This window comes from Gavia stellata, chromosome Z (assembly GCF_030936135.1).
Source record: "Gavia stellata isolate bGavSte3 chromosome Z, bGavSte3.hap2, whole genome shotgun sequence".
In the NCBI taxonomy this organism is placed as follows: domain Eukaryota; kingdom Metazoa; phylum Chordata; class Aves; order Gaviiformes; family Gaviidae; genus Gavia; species Gavia stellata.
In genome coordinates this window covers 41,794,004-41,815,100 of record NC_082637.1, presented here as the reverse complement: position 1 = coordinate 41,815,100, position 21,097 = coordinate 41,794,004, and the positions used below count along the sequence as shown (strand labels likewise).

The 21,097-nt window shown below is 37.6% G+C and overlaps 1 protein-coding gene across 1 annotated transcript in view; it reads right to left on the bottom strand.

The window, feature by feature from the left end:
* Positions 1-21,097, bottom strand: part of TRPM3 (transient receptor potential cation channel subfamily M member 3) — a 446,509-nt gene that overhangs the window by 111,596 nt on the left and 313,816 nt on the right. Inside the window, exon 6 of the mRNA XM_059833677.1 lies at positions 20,375-20,546. Within this exon, the coding sequence (XP_059689660.1) occupies positions 20,375-20,546 (172 nt within the window). The remainder of the gene's footprint in view (positions 1-20,374; positions 20,547-21,097) is intronic.

Sequence of the window (21,097 nt, the reverse complement as noted above, 5' to 3'; positions counted from 1 at the left end):
ACAGAATGATTTGCACAAAGCTCACTGGTTAATTTTTTAATACTAAGGACTTCCTTGAATTGCTGCTTTACCTAATCATTAAGTTCTTTTGGTGGTTAAGTTCTTTTCAAAGGTCTAGGTGGAAAAGCAGGTTTGGGGAATGGAGTTAAATAAGAAAGGAAAATTAAGGACTTTGCTTAAGAATAGTGAATTACAAGTCTGATGGGTTAACCTGTCCTATGTGTACTTCCATTAACTTTAAGGGATTTAAGCTAAGGATGAATTTTGTTTGGCAAATTTGCATTGTTTACCTACATGCAACTTAATCATGCTTAAAATGGCATCCCTTAAAAGTGCGTTCTTGATATTAGCAACAAAAAAATTTTTTTTTCTGAGAATCTTATAGATAATATGATTTTATTCCCCTATTAATACATGTAATGCGATACATCTGGTTGCAGCTGAGCATGCAGCAGAGAACGTCATGTCACAAGTCTGTCCAGGTTTTCCTTTGCTGCTGGGTGACAAAAGAAATATTGTTTATAGTTATGTCTAGTATAAGAATATATTTTTTGTAAGACAATTGCTATCAGAAGATGAATAAAAATGAAATTCTTGGTGCGCAATATTTTTCTTTATGATACTTCGCAACATAATCACACAGTGGCTGGTGAGAGACTGTCTTCAGTTAAAATTTTAATACAGAATTGGGAGGAGATATTTTATTATTTATTTTCTAGTTGTGTGGCTAAGGTAATGTTTCCAAGGTTTTTGAACTTTCTATCAGTACTTGCTTCTTCTTGTGTAGTTTTTCTCTGTACCACACTGTATAGCCAATACTTCTAGCATTTTTAGTTCTGCTGGTAGTTTTTTTAAGATATGAGTTCTTGGTAGTTGAATAAGGATTTCCCCTCGCTGTTCATGTTTCAGTCCAACTTGCTCAAAAGACTGATCACAGAGCAGATCTAACATGAACTCTGACTAGGAGACCCACAACTTACATTCCTCTTTGGTGGTGTAGTATTTTCCTCTGGAAACTCACTGGTAGGGCTCATTTACTTCTTTATGGACAAAAAATGCCCAGTGATGTGTTTAAAAGCCTGATCCTAACATTTACCAAAGGTGGTCTTTTGTAAAGTATTTACTTTAATGCCATATATGAAATAGTTAGCAAAGCTGAATATAAGTGCACAGATTTGAAAGTATGTAATTAACTAATGGGTGGAGTTGTATGTGGAACTGTAGTACTAATGGAGTTTCTTGAAGAACTTATCCTGATCCTATCATTATTGTTAATGACTTCGAAGCAAGAAATAGAACTGGTACTGACAACTGCTAATAAGATAATATTAAGAAGTATTCTCAGTAATGAGTCAAATTGGGTCTGGATGACATTAAGGATTGAGTAATAGAAATTAAGAAAGTTCACAGTGCAAGATGCAAAGTAATTTACTTGGTGATTAATAAATTCTCCTGTGAACTGGGAACTCATTAGGAGGAAATACTAGAAAAGAGAAAGGTGCGATAGAGCTGATCAATGGAGAACTGACTCTTTGGTGCAGCGAGACCATAAAGAAGGCAGGTATGATCCTGGAATACAAACAGCAAAGCATTTTCAGTAGGAAATATGGGCATATCAGTGTCATTGTGCAAGCCACTCATGAAATTCCGTGCAAAATACTGTCTGTAGCTATGCTCAGCCATGTTCAAAAATAACAAATTGGAACAAATGGAGAAAAAAGCCAAAAGAAATATATGGGGAATCCAGACCCCATCTTATGAGACAAGATTAAATGAGTTTGGCTCATCTTCCTTAGCAAATTGAAGGGTGAAAGGCAATATGTCTGAATATCCCCACATAATACAGCACATTGGCCATCAATAGTTTTAGATGGAGTTCAGAAGATTTCTGGCTATCAGAGGAGTGAAGTCTTCACGGTCTTCTAGTAAAACTAAAAGGGAAAAACTTTCTGAGTTTGGAATGATGGTCAATAATCATCATAGATGCAGTCACCTTATGTATCTCAAACTGTTCCTAAAGCAGGTTCATTCAGTCTACTGGAAGTTTGTTCAGTCTCGGTGTATTCCGCTGGATATTGATTAGCTATATAATTCTAATAATACAAATAATGATGGTTAGTCTATACAGCTGAACTACTTTTGTCTTTTTGAGCCAATGAATTGCCCATTTGAAAGCATTTATAAAGTCACAACAGTTGCATGGCATATAACAGTTCTTTGCAACTGTTCCAGTTGTGTTTCACTGTGGTTAATCAGGTAGCATTTTTTCTTTTCCCTGATCCTGTAGAAACACATCCAGCATGAAAACAATCCTCTAATTTGAGGCTAGTAAAACAAACCAACTTCTCTCCAAATCCACTCTTCAATGAAACTTTGTAGCTCTGAGTCTAAAAAAAAAGCTCATGTGAACCTTAATTTATCATATACAAGTAAGTTCCAGATTGAAATACAACTGTTTCAATTATTCTGGTAGATTTCCTTGTGAAACAGAAAAGATTTAAAACACAAAGTTGATTTCTAGATCTCATTTTCCTTCTGGAAATCCTCCCTGAGTTTCAGCAAATAGAATATTTTTCTTTGTACTTTTCATTGTTCGCCATAAATAATTTTGGCTTGGAAAAATGTACTGTTTCTTTAGTTTGGAGGGAAAATTTAAAAGTACATTTCTGGAATTAGATATAGTATTTTAAAATCAGTTAATAATACTTGGTTGATATTTCTTCAGAGTATAACCACTTCTGGTTTTCAAGAAAGCTCTCTAGACTACAGTTGTCTGAATCCTAATGTTATGAGCTTTTCCAGATTTATGATGATTAATTTCTGAGCAGTGATGGTATCCACAGTATGTGAAAGGAAGTCCATAGACATGGGAAAAAAAGTCATGTCTACTTGAGTGTCTTAAAATTTGAAAAAGAAGGTAAGTGGGAATTATCACATTCTCAGTTTTCCTTAATGTTCCCAATCACATTTAAATTATTTGTAACATTATATTTGTTTCAGAATAAAGGCTTAGCTACTTATACCAAAGAAGTCTGCATCTCAATAACTCTCAGGCAAAACACAGAGCAGGTTTGAATTAAACTCTTACATGGTTTGATACCAAAATTCCTGGATGCATCTTTGCTGCTAAATCTTTGGAATTTGGAAATGATTGCAGAGGGTCTGTAGAAAAATTTCGGTGGGTAGGAAGACATTGACTGACTATTCCTGATTACATATTGACACTGCATTTGCTAACAATTTTTCATCTATGAAATTGAAAACTGACCATGCCTTGTCTTACTGTAACACCAGACCAATTTAAAAAATGTTGGCATGTGATGCCAATAAGACAGAACTTCTGACTTTGGGAAAAAGGTAGCTGTAGGACTTCTCTTTAACTGGTAATTAAAATATTTTTCCTTCTAGATCTCTGTATCTCCTTAGAAATGCAAGAGTCAGGAATTCTCTGCAAGAGTACCATTTCAGCTTGTGTGTGCACATTATACAACAGCCTGCAAAGAAGGGGCGGGAAGTGCCTGATATGTCCCCAGGGAGCCTCTTGTTTCAGCCACTTCATTCAGAAGGAGAATGTCAGGCTGGGAGGTGAGATGATAAATCTGAAGGTAATAGATTCCTTACAAAGCTAAGGATATCATCATTATAAAAAGAATTTCTTGCTTAAGATCGTCAGAAAGGAGGCAATGCCAAGATGAAACCATGCTGATGAAAAACTGGACCACAGTACCAGGGTTGCTGTCTTCTAGCACACATCCAGAAGGTGGGAACTTTGTGCCAAGCATTAAAATGAACAGCCCAATAAATCAACAAGCAAGAAGTTTTCTCTTTGTTTTTTTTTTTTTTTTTTTTTTTTTGTGGAATTTACCACAGAATTGACCTAGTCTGTGCAAAACTAAGGATAGCTCTCATCTTGCTGGGCTATCTCCAACAACACTGCTGTTTTCACTAAGTACTCTAAAAGTATACAACCTTAGAAATTGTGTGTTTCACATTTTATTAATTGGAAAGAGAGTAGCAGTAATACACTCAGCTGAAATGTTGTCCATTCTGAAATTCCAGATAACCCTTAGTATAGGACAATGCATTATTGCTATTGTGAGGAAAGACTCTCGATTATTGGTGGTGTTTTCCAAACATAGAAAAAGACCAATTAATATTCACAGATTTAGATATTTTTTCTATTTCTTAGAAGGCAGTAAATGACATGTTACTAAGATTTTTTAGTATCCTTTGTAGAAGAAGACCCATCCTCTTTTAAGTTCAAGTGACTGATTTTTAAATCTGAAATTTTATGGTGTTTTCCAGCCATCTGAAAGTTACATGGAGGATTTATTTTTAAATTTACTCAGTTCATTGCTTTTTCAGCATTTCTACAATGAGCTTTCATTCAGCAAATCTTTTTCCTTTTCCTTTTAGAAGATGGAGAAACCTTCTTGTCCAGCAGTATGTCTGCGGACTTGAGAATAGCTGGGAATGCTGTCCATTGTGTTATCACTGTGAGGTTTATCACTTGGTTAACTACACTTATGTTTCAAGACGGTAAAGGTCTGATCCCAAAACCAAAGGTCTTCCTGCTTAAGAATAGTCTCCGAATTTTTATTCTGTGTTATTAAAAACAATTCATAAGCCAGAGAGGAGATTTTTTTCTCAGATTTTCAACGGAAATATTCAGCTTGTATTTAAGAGCAGGTATGTGTGAAACACCTCACACAAACATGCATATTATGATTTCTCATTTAATAAGGTCTCCATCTCACTTACTGAAGTCTTAACGTTCCTGCTATAAATGCAAAGAGGCAGATAGTCTCTCATGACTTAATTAATAGAATACAGACAAAAGAGTATTTTTATTTTAATTTTATAAAATGATTCATCCAAAAAGAAGAATAAATAGTACTAAAGACCTGGGAGTTAAAATCAGTTCTCTGAGGCTCATCACTATCTTAATTTCTAAAATAATAACTTGTATTTGGAGCATTTCAATAAGAACAGATTTTTGCAGGGTAGACTAGATTGCTAAGTGTTTCACAGTGTCAGCTATTGTGGATATTGTTGGTGCAATATTGTAAATTAGACTGCAATATTGTACAAAAGATTTATGCAGTCAACCTAAAGCTTCATTACTGTGTTATTACCTTTGTGGCTAGCAACAGAGCCAGTGAGAGACTTTCTGGCAACTGTGATTCCAGGAAGGATGTACATACCAGAACGTTTGTCCTCATGTGCACCAGTGGCAACTTGTAGGCCTTCATGTTGTTATACAGAAAAATAATCCCTTTTCCCCTTGACACAGCAGTAGTGCATGAATACATAAGTTAAAACAATAAACTAGAAGAAATACATGAATTTGGAAATGGAAGCAAAGAAAAACTGCATAATGTCTGTGCTGCATGAAAAGGGATTTTAAAAAATATACCATGCTTTGCAGAAGCCCTACTTTATTTTCCCATTTCTTGGAAAAACATGAATATTGTATAGATTATTTATAAATATACTCTCAGTATAACGATCTTATAAATTATTACTAATTCTTTTTATGAAGAGCTAAACATGAGTTACCCATTTTTTTAATAGACCAACAAGTAAATAATATGCCTCATTTACTACAAAATGCATTTACTACTCACGTTTTTAAGCGTGCTTATAAGAGTAATTGGGACATATCAGTATGTTGCGTACAAAGTTCACCCCTGAGATCAGCACAAATAAATCTTAGAGACTGTAGTTCACTGTCCCGGACAGTAATGTGTCTAATTTCTGCATTTTAACACTTAGTGGTGGTAGGTGCACCTGAACTGATTTCCTGCTGGCCACCTTTGCTCCTTCATCAGGTCAGATGTGTTGATGTGGGTTCCCTGACATTAATTTTCTTTTTCTACCTGGGAATCTTGGCTGGAGAATTTGGTAATTATTTGGATTTGTTTGAGATGTTGGGGCCCATGGCTGTCCCACTGGAGGAGTTACTGCACAGCGGTTGGCGCACAAGTGGCGTACAGCTGGAAATCTGTGTCACATCTCCCACACAACGTGCAGCTGTAGAGCAAGTTCTCCAGAAGCTGGATGCAATGGAGGAACGTAAGGCTTATGGTGCACCTAAGACAGAGTCTCCATGGACATACTCAGTGAGTCCAAACTGTCCCAAAGGGTGGGGACAGTAAGCCTCCATGAATGTACACACAGTGTGTATGCAGTCAGCTTGACATCTCAAAGTGTTTTCTTAATGAGGCACACACCGCTCATCTGTGCAATGTGGAAACAGGATTCTCACACTTCCTAGAAAGTCTGAACCTACCGCAGGCATGTACAGGGATGTATAAGGCAATGCTGAGCTGGAATGGCTCATCAGTTCTTCATGAAAGTAGGTATATTTGCACTATCAAAAGGGGCCTCTACAGTTTTACACAGCATCACCCTCCAGGTCCACAGGTTACTAAACTTCCCTGAACCTAGATGTACTGCAGACAGTGGGGTACAGAAATTAGCAGGTTTCTCCACTAGTCATCATGTCACAGGTTATCATGTGCTTATGTGAGATCATGAGATAATGGACTCTTAGCAGTAGAAATTTTGTGTGACAGGCTTTAGATTTGTTTCAGGCCTCTAACTTGTGTATGTCTTGCAAAAGGTCAGCCATTTGTGGGCAACAGCTACCTTTCTACCTGCAAAATTCTTTTAGGACAATGGGTTTTGTAAGGGGTAAACTCAATGCTCTCTTAGTGGCTGACAAATACAGTCATAAAATAGGAGTCCAAAAGTATAAATCAACAGATATGTACGTGTTAGTGTGCCTGCAAGTGTTTGCAGCTGCTCAGTGCACTCAAAGGCATGTATCAAGACCATTTTGCACGGGTTGTTTATCACAAATGCCCCATAGGTTTCCTGAAAGTGAAGCCTTTATACCCTTTCATGTGCAGAAATAAAATTAATTTGCATGCAAAGCCAGATAATTTTAAATTCTTCCCATCACATGCAATTTTACATAATAAGGACCTCTGTTTCTCCTAGATTTTCCTGCCTTCCCAGTCTGCTTTATGGAGAAAATGTTAGCTGGGTTTTTCCTTTTTAATGTTGTTCCATCTAATGGAAAATGCTCCTTTATTATAAGGAATGAATCACCAGGTTTTCCCAAAGATATTTAACAAAAAATTCTCTCTGACCTTTGCTCTTTTAATTAAGTGCCCGTTAATCTGGACCACAGATCCTTTGCACATGTGACTTCAGGAACTTTGTGCTATCCCTACCTCTGCTATCCCTACCTCACCTCCAGGGTTGTTTCACAAGCCCTGTGCTGGTGCCTCTCTCTTCCCTGACAAATTGCTGCTCTTGCTAGCTGGCAAGTACTTGTGTTGCTCTGTGGTATGACCCAATACCAGCCTTGGCTGAAGCCTAATCTATCACTTAAGTAAGGGCCCAGTCTGTGGCGGATAGCTGGCTTAAGCATTAGTCACCTGTAATGATAAATGTAAAGGCAAATGGCCAGCATGGTAAAACAAGTAGGAGTATGTTTTCTTTTAGCATACTGAAGGTAATCATCTCTCCCCTTACAGACATGATATCCCTCATATAATTCTAACGAGTACATCTTGGTTTGGTTTTCTATGATTGTTACAAATGTTTTGGATGCGTAACAATTGAATCAAAACTATGCTGCATTTGAATGCCATGTGGATGAATATTTACTAAATCCAAATGAAAAATGAATAAAAAGTTCATGAAATTACAAATTTATATATGTGATTCTACTAACTAGGAATAGAAACACCAAAACCACCCTGCACATGTGGGCCTCTAATCCTAAAGCAAGTGCCAGCGTAACAAATCCTTAACTGGATCAAACAGATGACGTGTTTCCCAAGTAGAAGCTATTTATTCAACAGATGAGGTTACAGTTTAGGACTTCGTAATGCAAGGATTGTTGATCAGTGGCATTTCATGGAAAATCCCATTTAACTGTCAATGGAAGACCGATAAAGTGTTGTGAAGCTCAACAAAAATGTTCATGTGCTTACAAGCTCTTTGACATTTTTGAACTACATTTTGATCAAATCTGATCTTATTTTTAACCTAAATATGTAAGATGAACTACGATTTTGAGTGGAAATCGACTAATAAGCATTAATCATTCGTATTTGAAACAAGGCAAAATAGCATTTCTTTCTGAGTTTTTTGCCGAGTTTGAGGCTTACGGTGTCTTGAAACTCAAACTGGAACTTGGGGGTTCTAAGAACTTAAAAAGAACCAAAGAAAGTCCTTGGCTCAAGAAGACTGTCTTAAAAGACGAACTTCCAGGTCATTGCTATATTTCATGGGGCTAGCAGAGTATGCGGCAGCGTATTGCCTCAGCAAAGGCTGAAAGAAACACACCACACAAAACCTGCGGCTTTCAGAAACATTTTGGTCCAAGTGTTTGCATAGTACTTGGATATCCTAGTGAGAGGTACTTAAACAGAATGGATAAACAATTCAATATGCTCTGGAATTTTAATAAGCAAAAGTCAACCCAGCATGAGCTTAAAAGTTTGAGGAAAGTAATTTTTAGTTTCTGAACTAATATTTGCCTTACAGTAATACAGAGTCAACAGATATTGCTCTTTAGTTGTTAATAGAGTGTGGCTAACCACAGGGTAAGTGCTGCTTAAATAAATTTAAAATGGTATTGGGTTTACAACAGTCTTTAAAACGTTTGCCCACACAAATGTGTCTGCTTCACCTCTGGACATCTGTGTGGTACTGCCTATGATCCCAACTGCCTCAGAAAGGCTAAGTGATAACAGAGAAAATCCTGAAATAATCCAGATCCTTCCTATTAGGTTACACTGAAATAACATTACAGCTTGGTTTTTTTCAGGCTATTGTTTTCAGCCTTCAGGCCCTTTTGGACACACCTCCTGGTGCATATGAAACAATTTTGGCTAAAATGTCAATATCAATAGCCAACAGGTAAGATGACCTGCATAGACAATAGATCTGCTTCCCCCAGCTCTGCAAATCAGAGCCACAGCATACTTACCACCAGAACAATTACATTATTAACTACTAAGTGAACATGACTGGAAAAAAGGAAATGTAGCTTGCCTTCACAGGATGATGGAGAGGGATGCTGGGTCTTATTAACAGAGAGACAGGAACATACCCCAGATGCCACAACCAGCTCAAACTTAATTTCACATAGCTGCACTTCTTACAGCCAGCTCTCCCTTTTCCTCACCCCGTATGTCCAGTATCTTCCCCAGAGCAGAACCAGTTACTACTTATTCCAGACATGGCAAAGATGAGACAGATATTTCTTTTAATCCTTGAAAGGCCTGTTCAGTAATAAGAACAGAGAAACTTACAGATTTTAAAAAAAAAAGGAATCCAGACTCATTCTACCCTCTTCTGAACATTAGGAGTTTTCTGTTTTCATAAATTAAGTGGAACTTCCACATGTTTGGAGGCTCATTAGATGCCCTATGCCTAGAAAAATCTAAGTGACCTGGTAAGGCAGTACAACAAATTCTAAGAATATTTGCTGTCTTTCTCAAATTCACAGAACTAATGGATTATGTGTGACAGAATGACACAGAACCACTACTAATAAAAGAAAGCTCACAACCATTGGACTAATTTTTGCTTTTCAATTCATTTTTTGACTTCTTTTCTGCCATAGGCTCATTGAATCTCATTTGTTATAATTTCCCTTTTCTTTTTCAGGCTCCCCAACCACATTTTAAAATTACTATTATACATTTTATTTTGTTCAGCTTTATTGTTTCCTTTGTAGTTTGCATTCATTCTCCTTGTTCCGCTAGTTATGGTCACTTCCATTCTCATCTTTCTAATTTCCTTTTTGGTATCCCAATCACACTTTCACTTCTTCTCTCTCTCCTTGTGTCTAATCCATAATCCTCTTTTATCTCCTCTATTTTAATTCTCCTTTTTACTAAGAGTACGATTGCATTTCATTTGTCCCAGCCTGTTATCCTTTCTCTTCTGCCTCATCTCAGTACTTTCACTCCCATTTTCATTTGTTCAGCGTTCCTTCTTCATCTGTCTAAATCTGCCTAGTGATGTATCTGCCGTCCTAACAGATGTGACATTGACAGACCAATCTGTGGACCTCACACCTGGACCATATCTTCATTTAATATTGGATTGATCCTAAAAACTTTTCCAAAGGATATCAAGGATGGTAACAAGAAAAACTGATGAAAAATTTGTCATACTTTCTTCTGATGATCATACCTGTCTTTGCAAAAGGACAAAGTTTAGAGAGTCTTCAAAGCAGGCAAGACAGGGGAAGAATCTATGTAAGACTAAACCCTGTGATTTGTGAGCCTCACAAGCCAGTAACAATCCCCTTGGTTACTTTCTACGGGATGGCAATATATTGTTCAAAGCTGGCACTTCAAGTTCAAAGACATGCACACAAGAACGTTCATGGATTTCAGTCAGAACTTACCCAATTTGTCCTAGCAGTCAACTGTTTATTAGGCCAGTACTACAGAACCTAACTGGTTTCACTCTTCTTGGAGCTCATCTGCTGTAGACGCAGGACCAACTACAGTTTCAGTAATTCTCTCTTTCTGTCTAATCTTCCTTGGTAGTTTCTCTGGTTCCCTTTGGATGTGAGCACTAGCACATATTGTAGCCAGCACTTTAGAAAGTTATGACAGTAATATAACCAACATTTACACTGTCTTGAATTTCATATTGAGGAGCTTTTCCTTGTCATATTTTGCATATTTGTCAACATTTTGGACACTATATAATCTCAGAAAATTATCCCTCCTTTTTCACCTGTTCTAGAAAACTACAACAGGTGAGATACAGAACAGCAGAAATTTTGCTAAAATGGCTTGTCCTGGGTTTGGCTGGGAGTTAATTTTCTTCCTAGTAGCTGATATAGTACTGTGTTTTGGATTTAGGATGGGAACAGTGTTGATAATAAAGGGATGTTTTAGTTAGTGCTGAGCAGTGCTTACACAGAGTCAAGGCCGACCAGCAAGTAGGCTGGGGGTGCACAAGAAGTTGGGAGGGGACACAGCCAGGATAGCTGACCCCAACTGACTGAAGGGATATTCCATGCCATATCACAGAATCACCGAATCACTAAGGTTGGAAAAGACCTGTAAGATCATCAAGTCCAGCCATCAACCCACCACAACCACCATCACTTAATCATGTCCCACATATGACATCATGCTCAGCATATAAAGCTGGTGGAAGAAGGAAGGGGGGGACATTTGGAGTTATGGCGTTTGTCTTCCCAAGTAACCATTAGGCATGATGGAACCCTGCTTTCCTGGAGATGGCTGAACGCCTTCCTGCTGACGGGAAACAGTGGATGAATTCCTTATTTTTCTTTGCTTGCGTGTGCGGCTTTTGCTTTACCTATTAAACTGCCTTTATCTCAACCCACAAGTTTTCCCACTTTTACCCTTCCAATTCTTTCCCCCATCCCACCGGGAGGCGGAGTAGGTGAGTGGCTGTGTGGTGCTTAGTTGCTGGTTGCGATTAATCCATGACAGGAGTCACCTGAAAATAAACTTTGTTTCACAGTTTTAAGGCTTTGTTCTGATTTTTATAGTGAAGTCAATAAATCTAAAATGTCCAAACATCATAGAGCTGAAATGACCAGTGTTCTTTTGCTTGTATATCAATCATATGAAAATACATATGTTTTCAATACACTCATCTGTTGAAAGTCAAGTCCATGACAGGTATTTATGGATCCATTTGCAATCAATCAATTGCATATTTATCTGTGCTTCAAGAACAATTTTTAACCTGCATGTGCTTTCTCTGCCCTTTCTGAGATGATATTTTGGCTCCAGTGCCTGATCCACTAACATCATGATGCTTTTGATTAAAAAGGTCCGAGTTTCTGATCTCTAACAAAATCTGAAATGAGTCAAGCTTCAGTTCTGAGTTTTACTCAGATACCGCAGAAGTCAAACTTGCAGCAGGCTTCCTCTCCTAGAAAGACGTCTGTACCTACACTTGGCCAGCTATGTAGTTATGAAAATGCATCTCGGGTTGCACAGAATATGAAGGAAAAATCTGAAACAAATGAAAATTCCAATGCATTTGATGATGGTGCAATGGTCAGAGAAGATGCCAGTGATGACAGTTGAACGTCCCTTTGCCTTCCCAGCCCCCTTCATATATTCTCAGGCATAGGATGACAAAGGGAAGTCCACGGGTCACATGAACAGATATTGTCGACATATTACCCTGTCCAAATTGCCTTCTCTACCCAATCAAATCAGCCAACTTTATCCATCAGTTCCTTACTCAGAGGTAACTTTTTCTCATAGGCCTACCAAAACTCAACTACATTCACCAAGTCTATGCAGAAGAAAGATTAAATACATGGACACAGGTACCAATGCCTGTGGTCTGTCTGTTTTCAAACAGCATACCGCAGAGGTAGAGCAAACCTTCAGCACCAAACAGCATGTTTAAAAGAAGAATTGCAGATTGATAATGAATAGTAATATTCCACATGAAGCCCCACGTGGTCTAGGAGACAACTCTTCCAGAAATGTACTAATCAAAAGAAGAGTAAGAATATCACAAGGTGGACCTACACAACCTAAGGATTTGGTGTGCTAATCTTTCTAAGAAATACCAACGTGCTTCAGTGCATGGAACTGACTGAGCAGTGCAGAGTGATTCTTGGGCAAAATACACAGAGGTTTCTTTGCAATTTTTTCCCCTTTTTTTATGGAAATAAAAGCCAAAACAGTAAGATCTCTACAGTTTCTAGGAAAGAGGACAAGGCACCAGCCCTTAATAAAACTGCGGTACAGAATATGTGGTTTTTTCTATTGTTTTCACATGGTGCAGAGAAGATGAAGCACAATGTAGATAACACTTAAGGTGTTAGTGTTGCAGCAGGAGAGTGGGAGATGAAAAGCAGTGTTGAGGCTCGCTATGTACATCTGTTGTGGCAACTTTAACATAAATGGGTATTTAGCTTTAACATAAGTGTACCCTTGTTCTTCAAAGACTTGTAACACAGTCTGCCTATTCAAGAAGGGTGGCCAACCGCATGCAGATGAATCCGTTCTGATCTATAGCCCACATTTGGCTTTGAAGAAGGAATAATTTTGTCCATTTTCTGGATCTGTAAGCTTCAAACAAGCTATAAGAGTGGGTTTGTTAAAGGAGTTTATAAAAGATACAAAATAAACCAAACTACTCAAAACATTCTGATTTTTTGAAGGAGTCTACTTGCAATAAAACACGCATTGCCTTTATGTCTTTTGGCTTAATGTTCTGGTTTCAAACATGCCTTCGGTTACATATCCTCATTTTTACCTTATTTTTGGGTCTTCTGGGAAAAGAATTGTTAAAAATCTCAAAAAGGGCTTTGTTTTTTCTGCATAACTGTTCCTGAAGAAGAAGGTGGTACCTAGTTTTATGAAGAATAAAGAGTTTTCATAGTGAAAAATGTCTTCCTGCCTGATCAGCAAAGGCTGGACTCCTGCTGTCTAGAGGACATATCCTTGTTATCTTCATTCCTCATGATAGTGAAGTCCTGTTGCCTCATCACTACTCTTTTGTTCTCTGAGGTTATGTTTCATACCATAAAATGTCAGAAATCTAAGTAGTCTGAGCTGACAAGTAAATGAGCCTCTTTTAAATCATTAGAGCAAACATTAGATCTTTTTACATTTTAATCTATGATGGTAGCTGTTAACCCCAATTTGAATAACACTGCCTCACTGGTGGGACTTCACCTATTTCCAAAGCAAATTTTAAGGATGTAAAATCTCAGTCAGATAGTTACAAAGAACAGAAATTCTGGCAATATTCTGACCAAGATTTAAATATTTTGGTAGATGAAGCTTTCAATAAAAGAAAGCTGTCTACATCTAAAAGAAAAATGTCATTAGCACATGATGAGTATGTTTTAAAGGCCATTTATCAGGTTTGGAAATACAACACAAAAGCTTATTCTGCCCTTCTAACTGCTACTGAAAGCACATTACTCCTTTCTAACATATGCCAAACACAAATTTTATTACTGATACGTGTGTGCTGATACATGGAAGACAAAGTAAATGACTGTATTTTTTCCAAAATAGTTATGCATACACAAGAACGTGCTGTAAGTGCATGCTATGCTGCGGTATGCTATGCTATGTGTTGCATCCAGATTCTGATTCTGCTGAAAGATAATTATATATGTTCTTCTAAAGAAAAAACTTACAACATTCCTAATTAATTACAACCTTTTCAATTAAAATTAAAAACTTTTATATGGGCTACGTGCAATTATCTTATGTATATAAACAATTTGTGTCCTTGCCTTTCTCCACTGCTCCAGTAAGATCATTCATATGAAGGAAAGTAGGCATTTGTGATGGAAGTGCTTGGCAATCATGCTGTAAACTCTTTAAGGATTTGAGAATATTTCAGTTAGTAGTAACAGTTCAGTTAATGGCAACAACTATAACACATGAATTGAAGACCTTAATGCAAACAGGATGAATGAACTGCATATTATAAAAATGCAAACACGAGTGAAGAGACAAAAGGGAGAAACTTTAGGTAGGGTTTTTGAAGATTCTGTAAGTACTGGTAAAGGGTCTTTTTATGTAATATGAAGTCATTCTAGACCACACTTCTTAATGAGAAAGCATTGCTACATTGGCAATTATTCTAATTTAACCATCTGTGGAGCGGCAGGAATGAATGTTTTATGACTTGTAACTTCCAATGCACATTCTGTAGCCAGATTTCTTTTGTGTTTCTGGTTGGAGGCAAGACTGATGTACCTATTGTGTTACTCAGCAATGTTCTGCAGAAGTGATAACGATGAACATGTAAGCAAACGACCAGGCTATTCTAGCACACTTCACAGAAATGCTTTGTTAGTGTCTAGGAATGTCATAATTGGAGAATTTGCAACAGGTCATATCTAGTAATTAGATGCTTCATTTCTTTTCTTTCTCTGTTTATAGATTACATCATCTGTTTGGTGATACATGAAGTTCTCTTTCTGTACTGGCCGCTAGTATTTTCTCAGGATGGGAAAAAAAAGACTAGCTGCACTTTCACATCTTGCGGGATCATAAGATATTAATTGATTTCTAATCCAACTAAAACCAGTTTTCTGGTGAAAATTGTTCTACCTCTTTTATTTTAAACCATTTCTTTTGAAACATTTCTTCACACCATTGTGACCCATTGGAAAGAAGGTGTAAGTATACAATATTTGGGAAAAAAACAGCTGCAAAGGGGATGAAAAATCTACAATGTGCAGAAGACTTCCCAGGCATCAGGGGGAGGAGGAAAAGTGTTGTGTATGGGATTCTAGAAAAGAACAGAACATTTTAGAGGATATGTTGATCCCTATTCCTTCTGAATAAAATTGAGTGTTTAAACATAAGACTTTAGAATGACTTTAATCAAGGAATACTGTAGATGAGAAGAGCTTGAGGGATGCACAAGAATTTTAGAAAAAGAATAATTAAATGCTAGGTCTACAATGTCATGGTAGACTACCTATTGAGGAGGAATGCCTAATGACTTTTAGTTATCATTTTAGAAATAGTCAATTAGAACACATTTTTTTTAAACTGAAAGTTATTTCAGGGCTCAAGACAACAAGGACTTGTGTGATTTTTGGGAAAATGAAGTCCAAACTTGAAAAATCCTGCATAAATTGCATTTTTTCTGTGTTCATTCTTGGGAAAGGATTTCAACAAGCTAAATTACTCAACTCCTCAGAGCAAAACTTGTAGCTTTTGTTCTAATCAGATAACCAGATCCTTATGTCATGGACCTAGGGTTGCAGTGGATGCCAATCTGGATGTGATCCAACAGCATGCTCTCAGTGCACATAAGGCAAACCACGCACTTGTGCTACGTTACAGAATTGTGTCAAGTGTGAGTTTTTTATCCCACCCCCACTCTGTTCATCACTAGTGGGGCTGCATCTGAAGTACTGGATTCAGGTTTGGGTTGTCCATTTCAAGAAGGATGAGGAGAAACTGGAGAGCATCCAGAGAAAAGTTGCTAAGATATATAGTAGCCTAGAGCATATGTCTGAAGAGGAGAGTTTGAGACAGGAAGGCTTGTTTAACCTTTTGAAAAGAAGTCTAAGGAGTAATCTAATACCTGCCTGCAACTATCTGCAGGGGTGTTAAAAAGGTGTTACAGCCTACTTTTCTTGCTAGGGCCAGGCACTATAAAGGGAAAACAGCCACAAATAGCGGTTTGGGGGCTTCAGATCAGACACTGATGGTGGGGTGGCAAGAGTTTCCAAACATTTTGCTGGAGCCCATGTAGATGGTTGAATATCCAGTATTGGAGGTTTTCAGAGTTCGCTAAACAAAGCTATGCACAAGCTTATCTAGCATTGACAATAGTCCACTTTGAGAGGAGACTCTGACTGGGTATCTTCAGAGGTCTGTTCCAGCCTGTATGAAACCTATCATTTGATGAATAGCTGTGAACTCTCTTGTGTTCAAGGCAGTGAGACAGAGTTTAGTATTTTGAGCACTTACAGAAGCAGTGAATCAGAAGTCAGTAAACTGGCAGCAGCGAATTACATCAGCCTGACATGCTGTAGATTCCAGCATGCCAAGAAACAGTATAAGCATAGCATCATAGCTGGAAACACAGCTGCAGTCCACTTACTGTATCTCTGAAAAATCATACATTTTGAGCTGGGACATTTTATTTCATTTAAAATCTCTGTACATTTGTCATGAAAACTTCCCGCTCGTTAATGTAATATTTTTGGAATAGGATGAACTAAAATTGTTTTAACTCCACATTTCAATGTAAAAATTTTTACGAGTGGTCAAATTATCCATGCAATGCTGTACAAATAAACCATATTGCAGAGATGGCCGCAAAGATATTTTTCCTTCCTTCCAGAGCATACCTTAAGGTGATCTCCCTGCCTTTAAATTCCTGCAAAAAGTCCAGGACTCAAATGTTTGTGTGAAATGGAAATCAGAAACATTTCTGATCAATATTTCCTTTTGATCTTGAAACAGTTTGAGAAAAGTTCATGTTACTTTCAACATTTCTTACTACAAAATGATGCACTTTTCGAAACTTCATGAGTTTGAGACAACTTGTGGCTCACTGCAAGAGGTGGTTGCTGGGCTGTGTTAAAATAGTCTTCACTTGTGAAAATAAGAAAGACCTGCCCTGAGCAGTGGAACATCAAATTGACCTCTAGCTAAATGCACAACTGAGTGACTCTGTCCTGAACGTGCAGACTCAGACTGACCCACAAATGCAACTGTATCCTCTGCTTGCCTGGAAAGCATTTTTCAATTCCTGAATATTTGCTGCGGACAAAATAAGAGCTATGGAAGTGGTAAAAGCTAAAAAGATAGAGTGGAATCAGAGTATTCAATGAAATCTTTTCTTTAGTGTTCATAGGGGGCATAAGGTAAGCTTTTTATTATTATTATTTAATAGTAAACTCATTCAGGAAATTAGATACTGCTGAATGACTGACAGTGATGCTATATTAGGAACAAAAACAACTGAGTCTTTCAGAATTATCTGGCATACTTAACGACCTGATTTAATCTTATATTTTATAAAAGAGACTGCCACTGTCCTAATCTTTTTGAAGGGAATACCGTTTTCTGTGTCTTTAATAGGTGAGTACAAGCTTGAAGTTTCCCTTTGTGAACAGTGTGTGACCCCAAACATGCAGGAGAGCTATCATCGCACTGCAGAAAGATACAGTTGAAGCAAAGGAGAATAAATAAGAAGAAATGACAAGCCTAGCATGTAAAAGTCAAGCAGGCTTAAAAATAAGAATAAAATCTGCTTTCAGCACTATTGTCCAGGGACAGGCTGTAAAATAAGAAGTTACCAACTGTTTATTAGTTCCTAAATCTATTCTGTTTTTTAGCCCTCTGCTCTTTTGTTTGGTGATTAACTAAAAATTGTACGTTTTCCTGACTCTCCAGCAAACAAAAGTCTGATGCTGCCAGTGTTTTTCCCCACTCCACATGCTTACTACTGGAAAATGGTAAGTAAGGACGTACATGCGTGGCTGCACACACTCCTGTTTTGACAAGGATGCCTTTGCAGCGGCGCCCCCACATACATAGAGCCGAGGATCACTATTGCTCTGCTAGGAATGAGGGTAAGGAAAGGCATCAGAAAGTGGCCATCTGTTTGGCTGACCCAACAGGGCAGGTGGTCCTTCTCTCATCCATATGGTCACCTTTCTATTAACTAAGGGCTGGGCAGGACTCAGTCACCTTCTTTTAAAACACAGGAAAACAAAACATGGCAGAAAGATTCCGAATGTTCTACAAATCTTACCAGCAACCTTCCATCTTAACAGTTCTTTCATATTTCTATTTTGAAGAAGTGTTGTGAGACCCAAGTGTTTTTGTGTTTATAAGAGAGATAGATTTGGGATGGAGAGGTTAAATGATAGAGAGACTCTGTCACAGAGAAAAAGGAAGAGAAAAGGAAGATACGTACTCCTGGGGGGTGGGTGGTGGGGGCGGGGAGTGCTGCAGAGAGAAACCAGAGACGAGAAATCCTTAATTTTTTGTAGGTGTTTGAAGAGGTCAGGCAACCATTTGACTTGAACCATGAAACTTTGGAGGTTCATCCATCAATCACTTTTCAACAGATAAACCTCTTGTCCAAACCTGAATTAAGTTAGATCTCTTCAAAGAGATTTATTTTTTAACACAAAGATTTCCCCAAGCACAATGTTGTGCTGTAAATTGCAAAAGCTCACATTTTTCTTATAAATGTCCTCAAAATAATTATTATTTGTGGCATAATTTTCTACAGTTTGATTACATCATACATGCCATTTTCAAATGTGATTTTTTGTTGGTGGTCAACCTAGGATTAGATCATACTATCTCCATCTGCTAAGGAAAAACATAGGCATGCACACACCGCTTAGGATGCACACACATTTGTGCATACCTACACACTGCTCTCTGAGAAAAAGCAATATATACTCTGATATCGTAAAAACAACAAGCCTGTAGTGTGTGTCGTTCATGCAGTGGTGTTGAAAGGTGTAAGTAGCACACCATTTTAACTTAAGCACAGAAAATACTCATCATGCAGAAAGCTTTATCAAACACGACCAACACTCTAGTTTATGTTCACCCCATTGGACATCATTATCATCTGATGTCCAAGAGTCTAAATGTATTTCCTAGTCTCATTCTAGTTTCAAGTGCCTATATTACAAAAATAGTCACTGTTCCTGGCCTCAAAATTGCATGTTTATGGAGAGTTATCAGCGGAAAGGCTATGCATATGATCCCATTTGAAAAATGAGTTCTGTTTTCATTCCTAAAGGTAGCTTATGCAGGTACAACACTGAGGTTGGTTTGTGAGGCTAAAAAAATTCCTGTCCGGCTAATGTCCAAAGGAAGATTTCTTCCCTATGTATGGCCTAGGTTTAATTTCTAGAGCTGATCCTTTTTTCTTTTGATAGCACTAAGTTTCTAAAAACTGAATGATTGTAAAAAAAAAAAAAAAAAAAAAAAATCCAAAATATCTAGAAAGAAAGAAATTAACTCCCCATCTAAATTAAGCATCGGCACACTACAGAAATAATAATACTAATATTGAGATACCATCTTTTATCCAAGCAGAAGTGCTTACTTAGGTGACTATTTACTTTTCATTTTATGTAGGAAAGTGGTACATGATTAGAAAAGAAAAAAAATAACTTTGAGAGAAAAACTGGGGCTTCAGTCTGATCATGATGTGGAATGTATCATCATGGTTGTAAAACATGAGGTGAAAGGACCATCTAACGTCATATTCTGCTTCTGTTTGTGGCTGATGACAGCTGCCTAGGAAAAACTAATAAACGTATTATGCAAACATACACTAACACTTCTATGGGATACTCTCTCTGCCTCTAAATATCTATGGCTCTGCGATTGCTTGAGTTGTCCAGCCATCTCTCCTGCAACCATGCAGGATTTTATATACCTCTATACATCTCCATCATCTCTTTTCCAGCCCACAAAGTCTTTATTATAAAAAGCTCTCCCTTACTTTTTGTTACCCTTTTCTCTACCTTTACTAATTCCACTGTATTCTTTACAAAATGAAGGGGACCAGAACTATATACAGTTTTAAAGAGAGGGGTTGAACCTGAGGAGCCTTGGCAAATACTGTTTGAAACTTATCAGAAACAAATTCAGCTATTTATGCTGTACCCTTACCCACAGTACTCTAAAACCAAATTTTATTATCTTTGTTCACCATTATTTGCTTTTATTAGCTCATGCTTACCACTTTAGACAGTGGAACTACTCTCCAAAATATACAGACCTTATTGCCTATTTAAACTCATAGTGTCTTTGATATAATTGCAATTATAAAACTATAAAAGCAAAATGTTACTCACTTGTATTTATCTTCTGAAGTGAAATGTGCTTTTCCAGCTGTCTACGAAGTTTCACCTCTGCTCCATATTTACCAGTAGTGCCATTGTCAGCCAAAATAAAATGAGAATGCATACTGTTGAGCACTGTCAACTTACTCATAGGATTAGACATCGTCTGGTATGGTCGGACCACCTGCATTTTAGAGACAGAGAAAAAAAAAGTACTAAACAGAAAAGACCCTCTCAACTAAATCAATTATAAGATCCCAGTTCACTAGATGATACAAAAGAAAAATAAAAAATAAAAATTTTTTGAAGTATTGCACTCAAGCACTGCTGTCTTCTACGTGTAAAGTAGAAAATAACCTTAGCACTTAAACCAATGTGGCCACCTTTTGTAAACACTAACCTTTTAGATACAGACATCGCTTAAAGGGTTTTCCATGGTAATCTGTTTCAATAGCATCAATGGCCACTACTTCAGTGTTAAGTCCAGCTAACTGTCAGTCCTCCAAAGGTCTGTGTGACTACACACACACACTGTACACTCTGTCTGCTGCTGTCTTTCAATAGTGTAGCTGTAAATCCTCACCTCATCTGATTGAAATCTTTGATCCTTCCTTCACAGAACCCACCCAACACCATGCCTCCTGTTCTAGCTCATTCAGAGCCACCAGCACAGGAGGTCCTCGGAAGACACATCAATACAGGTGACCTCCAGTCTTGGAGAGGTGTACACATGAT